The sequence below is a fragment of the Pavona decussata genome, unplaced genomic scaffold, assembly GCF_977016875.1.
Source record: "Pavona decussata unplaced genomic scaffold, jaPavDecu1.1 SCAFFOLD_371, whole genome shotgun sequence".
In the NCBI taxonomy this organism is placed as follows: Eukaryota; Metazoa; Cnidaria; class Anthozoa; order Scleractinia; family Agariciidae; genus Pavona; species Pavona decussata.
This window is the reverse complement of record NW_028145747.1, coordinates 530307-540000: the sequence shown is the minus strand read 5'-3', so window position 1 is coordinate 540000 and position 9694 is coordinate 530307. Positions and strand designations below refer to the sequence as shown.

The window sequence follows — 9694 nt, the reverse complement described above, 5'->3', positions numbered from 1 at the left end:
ACTAAATACATGACACCATTTTTGCTTTAGCATTCTAGATCGTACTTCTTCCAGCTTAAATAGAAGAATCTTTACCTATCCACTGGGAGGAGCCCTCCTTAAATCAACAGCGCAATCACGTTCATTTAAAACTCCCTGTATAATTCTCACGTAATCACGCATTATTTTATTGTTCTTGTTACTATTTACAGTTGCATTTCTTTATTATTTATTGATTTCAAATTCAGTTCCGCAATTTATTTCATAATTAAGAATTGTTTCATGCTTGGCGTGCGTATATCGAGTTATGCGCCGATCAACTCGAAACTTCAACATTCCCCCCCCCGGGCAAACCCCGGGCATTTGAACTTTTGAAGATTGGATCGTTCAAATTCCCGCCCCCTAGGGCCAAAATGGTGTTCAAATGCCCTACCTTATCGTCGGATTTGTCTGTCAAATGCCCCTCCTAAAGAACAATCGTTGTCGGCTCCTGTCATGAGTTACTACAAAAACCACAACTTTAACCTTGAAACTAGTGATTGGAAATTGAATTTATTAAGTCGGACAATGTCAATCAGCAAGTGTAAGCTGTTCTAACTCCAAAACACGGCAAAGGTTGTTAAAATGAGTTAGCCGGCTACGTAGACTGTTCGAGTGGTAGGGTATTCTGCAGTTCAAGCCAAAGTGGCGGTTTTTCATTCGACAATGTTTTTTTTTCTTTAACTGTTCACTACTGTTTTATGGCTATTCTAAAAAACCTCTGCAGACACAAATGCGGGAGAAAGGCTCAGCTCGACTCATTTCTTAAAAGTACACCATTTATGAAAGAACTAGAAATACATATTAATTAGTTAGCCGGCTACATAGAATGTTGTTCGAGTGGCAGGATATTCTGCAATTTAAGCCAAAGCGGTTTTTCATTCGACAGTGTTTATTTCTTTCACTATTCACTGCGGGACAAAGCCGCAGCTTGACTCATTGTATAAAAAATCTACATTGTTTATATACAATCTATAAAAATAATTAATATTTAAGCACTCTCACTTTTTAGGACCTTTTTTTGTAAGCTTTTTTGTAATGCTGTATCTCTTCCTTTAACTCTTCCATCTCGTCCAAGCACGTGTTTATAGCTGTTAGCGACTTCGGCGCACCCCCAAAAAGCGATTTGAAACCTGACACTTCCGGTTCAATTTTCCCCACCCCACCCAGGCAAGGTCAAATTCCCCACCCCCGGGAAGGCCTTATCCGTCAAATTCTCCACTCTGGGGCACAGAAAATAGTCAAATGCCCGGGGTTTGCCCGGGGGGGGGGGGGGGGGGATGTTGAAGTTTCGATTTGATCGGCACATTATGGATGCACAAGGGAAGTTTGGGGAGCACAAGAGAAGCGTAAGAGTTGCTCGAGGCGTAGCCGAGAGCAACTCTAGCTTCTTGAGTGCGTATGTTGAGAGATGTATCATGATGACGGCAATAGGTATTAGATAGGGAAGGACACGCACTACGTTATAACTGACGATGGCTGTTGTAATAGCCAAAACAAAATTGAAAAGTGTTTTCTTCAAAATGATGACTTCTTTCCTTTCTTTTAATTTAACACTTTATTGACAAACACAACAGAGCAGAATAACACAGGACTTCAACAAGAAGCTAGGTACAATGCAAGTACGAAAAGAAAAATCCATTGTACAAAAAAAAGACTAAACTGGAAGTATTATTTACAAAAGTACAGTTATTAGGCTTACAATACATTCAACACTAAAGTCAAGTCAATAAGTGGTGTATATCATATGAGAATAGAATCCTCTCATTGTGGTATTACAAAATTATGCATGATAACTACAATAGCTTGCCCCACACAGAAATAAATTTATGCAATTGATTATTTGCTAAGAAACCTTCTTTTACAATATCTAATTTGTGCTTGAAGCAGATCAGAAAGCTCTCAAAAGTTAACTTGCCGTACATGAACTTGTTGAGAAGATATGTTTTGCAATAAGTAAAGCAACATTGAGTGTCTGTTTATTCTCGGCATTGTCATGCCATCCATATAGGACAATGCGTTCTGTTAAGGAAAGAAATTGGTTCGTTTTTTGATACCGCCGGCTGGTGGTGATTTTTTCCCAAAAGTCCTTTGATTTAGTACAATAGAAAAGCAAGTGAATAATGGTTTGTTTTTCAATACTGCATAGCAGGCAAATAACGTTTTCTAATATAATTATATAACATGTTTCTTGCTATCAAGACCTTGCGCCAAAAACAAAAATATCACATTAGTTCCAGGTTTTAGGGCCCTGTTATTGAATTGTAGACTTTTTAAAATTGGGGCAACATTTAACAGCTCAGAGTTTATTAATCCTGCCATTGCTTGGTCTAACAGTGATCAGCATGAAATTTCTCCTTGTAAGATCATGCTTATTCAAACCACAAGGTTGTGAGAAGTAAGGATATGATAACCCAAGATGAAATTTCTTGGTATTGCAGTAACTTCTCCCCAGTACTTTCATAAGAAAAGTGTGAAAACAAGATAGGAGAATTTGTTCTTTGATATTCGGTGTTAATTTACTAGGTTCTCCATCACCAAGAGACAGAGGTCTACCATTTGGTACAGCTGAAGCCTGGCAGAAGTTATGAGTTACGGGTATCATATTCTTCTATTGTAAGTCACCTTTTTGTGCTTTTGTGGTGTTTTGTTTAATTGTTTGGTATTTGCTGTGTCTTTCTCAAATGTTTTAGGAAATCAAAACAAAACTTTGACGAAATAAATTGCCTCCTGATCCTGTGATTTGAAGTTTAGAAAGCAAAATTAGCCTTCGGGATCCAACAAATTAAATTTAGAGTGTTGCTAGGTTAAAGGAATCTTTGATTCCATGAAAGTGGTTTCAAAGGAATTGAAAGCTAGTAAGACTTTAAATTTAATTTGTTGGATCCTGAAAGCTGATTTTGTTTTCTAAACAAAATAAAACTATTACTTTGTTGTTGTTTCCAAAAGACGCCAACCGACTTTTACATCCACCTGATTTCAAAAGAAGCATTGGGAAGGCCATCAAGAGGACTCCTTAACATTGATAAGCTGGTGTTCAACAATCACATATCGGTCACGGTATGTTAATTTAAGTTTGTGTCATTTTAGCTGGTGCGTCATCATCCCATCAGGTTATTTCCGTGTCACTCCCTCTCACACATGGTAGAAGTACCTTTTCTTTAATAATTGGAATGCTTTATTAAATTGTCGGCAATCTCTTACAATTTTAAAGATACATAATTGTTATTTTGTAACTATTGTTATCACTTACAGTCAATCCACGTCACACATGACCAGTATTTTTGACATTTGAACGGAGTTTTGAAATTTACTTGTCAGTTTCGAACATCGCCAACGAGATTTCAGGGTTCCTATAGAAATGGTTCCTAGTTTATTGACGGTATAAAGCTATGACTTTTTCTTTACATTACAGCATTAAGTATTTCAAGAATAACAATTGTTTCCCTTGAGTATTTTGAATCTTTTATCACATTAATACGTCTTTTTCGCAAAGATTTCCAGAGAAATGTTCAACATTCCATTCAAATGCCGGACATTACAGGTCATTACAAAGAGGATTTCGAATGTTCATTTCATTCTCTGAAATACTGCTCACGTGTGACGTGAATCGACTGTAATTACAGACTGTCATTTAAAAAAATAATTAGGACTTAATCTTAGTTATGTATAGGCTATTGGTAAATTGCAGAGCTGGGAAGACAAACTTACGACTTAAAATTACAAAATTAAAAAACGTAATTCACAAGCACTCTTATTCACTATTGTTGTGTTATTATTTTAACACAGAGACACAAGACAACACAACACAGACATAGAAACATAAATGATTAAACTGTTAGAACAAATCTATTACTGATCAGAAGGAGTTTATTATCATTCCCTCTCTCTGTCATGTCTGGTCCTATAAATAAATATTTCAAGTGTCTTCAACACTTTCAAATGTGCAATGAGAAATGGACCATGCAATAGGACTGTCTCTCCATGGGTGTGAAGAGTGTACATAGTGAACTTGTTCTTCAGACTAGTCACTGTAACAGCCACCCAAGGACGATGTCTATTTGTGCAAACTACCCCTCTTGGAATTAGTTTTGCAGACTTGTCTTGAATTGTGTTTGTCCCCTTGTTTGTAGGAGCAGTTTGCAAATATTACAGCTATTAGGATTGGTGTACCATTAAACTCTGCAAGCTTAGCTGAACCTGTGGTTTACAACATAGGTATGTGCTAAATCACAGAATACTGTACACATCCTCGAGGTGGAAACAATTTGGGTAACTGTAGGGTGAACAAAATGGCTGTATGTCAAGACTGAGCAGAATAAGGAAGTTATTTATAAAAAGGATGCTGCCTTATAGATCTTGACAGTAAGGTTTCAGAACATTAAGTTTTGACCAGAAAGCATTTGTTAACATCGCTGACATAAAGGGCAAATAGTTTCTTGGAAACCAAAGCTTCTCCATACTTAGGGGTTCTCTATACATGGCAAGTAACAATGTTATTCCATTAATGCACATTGGGTACAAGACGATCGCTGTATTCATCTTTTATCCAACAAATTCAACAAGCATGAGTGGGATAATTTTTTATTAAAAGCAACCACAAAATACAGTCAACTTTCCTCGCAAGCAACCACCCTTGGGGCATGACAAAGTGGTCGCTTATGGGAGGTGGGCGCTTTCGGGAAAGATCAACAAAATAAGCCAAATACTGGATTGATTGATTAAATTACATGAAAATATTACCCTAGCACCTAAAATTAGGCAAATAGAAACTAATTTATTTTATTGTTTCACATCTATTCGTTCTTCTGATGAAACTTTGTATAACATTTTGGAACAGATCACTGTAACAATTCCCATTTACCTACAGATCTAATTATAGCCATTTTCTCTGTCTGTAAACTGTTATTATCTGTCAGCAGCCTGGGGAAGCGTCATTGAAAATTGAACTTTGGTCACTTCTGAGTAATGATATTTTACTAATGATCATACGTGATTATGTGGGGTGGTCGCTTACCCGAAACAGAGAACAAAAGAATATGTGTAATTTCTGGCCTAAAAGTGGTTTGCAGTCCCTTAAGAAATTTGAGTGGTGGTCGCTTACGAGAGAGCTCTTGAAACAGTATTTAACTGAGAAACAAAACGGTTGTTTACAAAGTGGTTGCTTACGGGAGGTGGTCGCTTACAAGAAGTAGTTGCTGTGAGAGAGTTGACTGTATTGCTAAATCATGTTGATTTAATAATATTTTTCCTTGTTGACACATAGATTTTCAATCTTGGTTATTTAACAGTAATGATGGAAATAACTATATTTAAATGTTTTTTTTTTGGTTCTGTATTTCAGTTTTGGAGGAGCTGTTTTTAGGTGTTCCATGGCATGTGTGGAGGCTTGCTGTTCTTGTAATTGTTATCATCTTTGTAACGGTGAAGTATTTAGTTCCTTGTGCCCTGTCTTTTATGGAACAAAGTGTGATAAAAGTACATGAAAAGAGATGACAGTAAAATAATGAAGCCAATCTACTGGCTCTGCTACAAATCAACAGTTAATATAATTATATAAATGATATTATTTATTGATTTGTTAAAAATAGCGAGAATACTTTATAAAGAAAGCATTAAGTGTAAATGAGATAACCCATACAATGGAATTTTTGGAAAGGAGCACTGGCAAGCTTGTTAATATTTCAATTTACTGATATTGATACACACATTTTTTTTTATTTTCTTTTGTTTTAAATAATAATGTGTAAATCATCAGACAAACAGAAGAAGTGTTTTCAAACAGAAGAAGTGTTTTCCTCCTTTTCCAGAGAATCATTGGGTCATATTATTTATACTTTTTGTTTCATTTTTCAGTTAGATGTACATACACAATGTTGTTTATATTAAAACAGCCCTCCTCTTTCATCCAGCGACAAATTGTTTTTGTATGAAAGAGTTGGGGCTCCATCCTGGAGAACTGAATTTGCAAAATGGTTTTAAGAATGAAATTTTTTTCCTATCCAGGCCTCCTGGTCTCCCTTTTCATCAGTTTTAGTGTATATACATGTAATGACTTATTCAAACAAGGAAGAAGACCAACACAGCTCTACAGAAAAAACCCTTATGAGATTGGTCAAAATTTGTTCTATGGGTATACCTAAGGATATCCTTCAAGGGAGATCTCCCAGGTTTCAAAGTCCTGTTGCAATTTTTTCATTTCATCGTTAACTATAACAAAAATCTCAAATCTGACAGTTAATGCATCATGCCTGTTGTAATTGGACAGTATGCATCATTTGCGTGCGCTGTAATTGAATTGATCTTGAAATTTAACTCAACTGTTGTCATCTATTTATTCACCAAAAAGTTTAACTGTTAGCTTTTTTTCTCAAATTTTGTTAGTTATGATTAATTGGTAACAGGACTTTGTGTCGTCTAATTATGTCTGTAATCATACTTGTGATTGAATAAATTATTTTGTTAATAGCTTTTATGATCACAGACACGATTGGACTCAATTCAGTCCTATTACCATTATTAATAATTTGAATTAAACAACCAGTGGTACATTTTTTGCAAGTTTATCAGATCCAAAGTTTGGTTCTTAGAGAGATTGGTATTTTTTAGAGTACTTAGACAGAAAGTACAGCGAATACACCTAAAAGTGGTAATATTTCTCATCAGAAAAAATTTGTAATTCAGTCAATAACCTGATTTTTACACTGTAAAAGGTTTGTAAATAATATCTCATTAACGTAAAGAATTGAAATTTTGCATACACTTGGTAGTCACTTGTGACAATTTTCAATCTACTTGGAGTAAATTTAAATTTTATGTGAATGTAAATTTTAAAACAACAGTCGGACCTCTATTAAGCGGCCACCCTGGGGACTTTGAAAACTGTCCGCTTAATAGAGGTTGGCCGTTGAATAGAGGTATTGAATACAGCACTTTACTGACAAAATAATAATTTGGGACTTTGGAAAGTGGCCGCTTAATAGAGGTCCGACTGTATTAACACAGAAAAAAAAAAACAGTCTAGTTTGACCACAGAATTTTTAATAAAATACTTTGTACATAATTATTTACAAATTTGTATTACTGTAAGACAGCAACTTTCTCTTTTATTCCTTACAGAATTTACTAAACTTAGATAATGCTTCCCAGATAAAACTCAAGATTACTATTCACTTCAGGTCCAAGTGTAAACAAGCATTTAAGGCAGAGATAGTGTTATATCTAAAAATTGTTTGCGATGTAAATAACTTTATGCTTTTCAATGGTCTCAATGTCTCTTTCAAGCTGTTTCATTTCAGCCTCCATGCGTTCTTTGCGTGCCTTCTTTGGTGCTGTGTCTGTGACCACTGACAGTCCCTGGTATTGGTGATGAAGCTCTTCCCAGTTCTTTTTCAATCCATCGAGTATGCCTTGCCTGTGGAACATGATAAAATAAATTTTAGTCAGCACTATGTATGCGTAAAAGAGCTCATTACAAAAACGAGTCCAGAGACAATTGAAAGCTGGCTAATCCTAACAGGTCCATAATGAAAACTTAACAATGACTTTACCTAATCTCTTGGTAAAAAAATATTTTTGCTGTTAATTTTGAGTTACAGCTTGAAAGCAGCTAAAGTCAACCTGGGAGTTGGGGTGGGGGGACTTTACTGACATTAATCGAGTAGCTTAACCCACCTCGGAAAACTGGACCATGGTTTAGAAAACAGGATTATGTGAACAGTCTCACAATATGCTATCTTTCAGTTACTTTGAACCTTGTTATGAAAGCGAGGCTAAGTGCAAAGTTTTTTGTGAAAATTAGTTTTCATTCATATGCAAACAAAACTTCATTTTCATATGAAGAGCTTTACACTTACCCTCACTTTCATAATGAGGTTTACGACCTTAACTTTGTAGACAAGCTAGAGACAATAGACAATACTTGAGCCGATGGGCTCAAGCTTATGGACTTGTTTGTCTTTATTTTAGATGTAAATGAACCATGAGATGTATACTTTGGAAAAGAAACATCTCTAGTTTATTCCAGGTTGACAATGTGTCACAAGAATAGAATACAGCTACTGCATATTGAGAGCAGCCATGCTATTTCATTATTTTGTCAACCCTGTAGTACCTCTCTTTCCTTGGTTCAACGATAAACATGTCTTTTTACGATGTGCCTTAAACACTAACCCACCTTTGTTCTTCTGTTAAGTTTTTCATGGCTCCTTGTTTAAATCGTTCTTGAACATAAGCATCATATTCCTTTTGTGCTCGTTCGACTTCTGCTTTCCTTCTCTCCAAGTAAGCTGGAGTTTTGCCAAAGTCTTTCTTGTTAACATACTTTGGCGTCAATCCTGAAGGATCCAGTGGATGTGTGGCACCTCCTCTTGTGTCAGCAAATTTTTTCTCAGGTTTCTTTGGTACCGACATGATATTTTCAACTGCATTTGTGGTGATATGATTCTTGGTCGAGTGTAACCCCATCAAAGGTTTTTCTGTGTGTTTTGGAACTGCTGGACGTCTTTTATCATGGTCGGGATACTTGAAATCGGTCTCTAACAAAATAAAGTGTCAATCTAAATCAGTATTCTGTAAATTGTATCCATTGCATGGGTCGCACTTGAAATTTTTTTGTTTGTTTGTTGACAGCTCCTTTATTGATCCAACTCACATTCTTACCCATATATCAATGGGTTTTTACCGAGTTAAGTTCGATAAGCAAAATCGCTGTGGAACTTTATCTTTATGTCGAGCAATATTAAATTACAAGTATTCTAGCCTTTGAGATCAACCAGTTTCTTCCCAACCAAATAAAAGCAAGCCTTTTGCCCAAGGTTATGAAAACGCGCTTTTAGTTGGAAAAATAAAAGCAAAATATAATAATTCTCAAACGAGGAAGCCACTTATCGTAATATGTCTAATAATCTAATATCAATATTAAAAAAGGCAAAGGCTTACTTTCTGGTAACTTGAATTCCTTTGAGTGCTTCGTCAAGAAATTCTTCGGTTCAGTGGAGGCAACTTTCGGAGGCCCCTGTAAAAAAAAGGAAATTATCGTAAGTCTTAATCGCCCGAAAATGTTCCTATAGTACGAGGTTGCATTTTATAGTGTCAATTTTCTTTAAGACTTGAGTTAGACTAACATTTCGTAAGAGAGTTTGTGAAAATATTAGTTTTAAACCTAAAATTCAAAAAGTCACTTACCATGGTTTTGGAACTCTGTTTGTTTGATCTGTGCTCATCCCTTACAGTTCCTGTAAAATTTGAACGATACCTGTAGAAGAAATTGTGCGAATACAGTGAGCAATAAGTTGTAAATACAGCCACGATTGACGTGATTACACACAGACGAAAATCGGAACCCTAAAGCTATCTATCGTTCAAACAAAACTCACATCGAAGGCTTTGGAGGCCTTTCTCGAATCTGTGGAATCAAATTATAAATGCTTTCTACAGCATTATCTCCTCTTCTCGACGACACTTGCAGCGCCATAGCTAAATTTGTAATCAATCGAACTCAACTCAAAGATAGAGAGCTGTATTTCCACCCGCGAAAGATGGCGGCCTATCTTTATAAAACACGGGTGTTGACTGCCTGTTGCTAGGTAATAATTGTGATCACGTGGTCCAGTTTACGCGTATCTTTGGTTGCTTGATGTTGCCGGGCAACAAATGCACACCTTTTCCCAGACAG

At 36.0% G+C, this 9694-nt stretch overlaps 2 protein-coding genes across 2 annotated transcripts in view; one reads left to right on the top strand and one right to left on the bottom strand.

The window, feature by feature from the left end:
• The window catches only part of LOC146452347 (uncharacterized), a 6202-nt gene extending 573 nt beyond the window's left edge, over positions 1-5629 (top strand). The window contains exons 3-6 of the mRNA XM_085098002.1: positions 2545-2634; positions 2968-3078; positions 4152-4236; positions 5363-5629. Coding sequence (XP_084954128.1) covers positions 2545-2634; positions 2968-3078; positions 4152-4236; positions 5363-5514 — 438 coding nt within the window. The 3' untranslated portion in view covers positions 5515-5629. The remainder of the gene's footprint in view (positions 1-2544; positions 2635-2967; positions 3079-4151; positions 4237-5362) is intronic.
• Positions 5630-7039: 1410 nt separating this feature from the next.
• Positions 7040-9603, bottom strand: LOC146452346 (enkurin-like). Its single transcript, XM_085098000.1, has 5 exons — positions 9396-9603; positions 9205-9274; positions 8959-9034; positions 8195-8555; positions 7040-7432 (listed from the first exon to the last, which is right to left on the bottom strand). Exons 1-5 carry the CDS (start codon positions 9491-9493, stop codon positions 7240-7242), a joined length of 798 nt encoding a protein of 265 aa, XP_084954126.1. The 5' UTR covers positions 9494-9603; the 3' UTR covers positions 7040-7239.
• Positions 9604-9694: the final 91 nt, after the last annotated feature.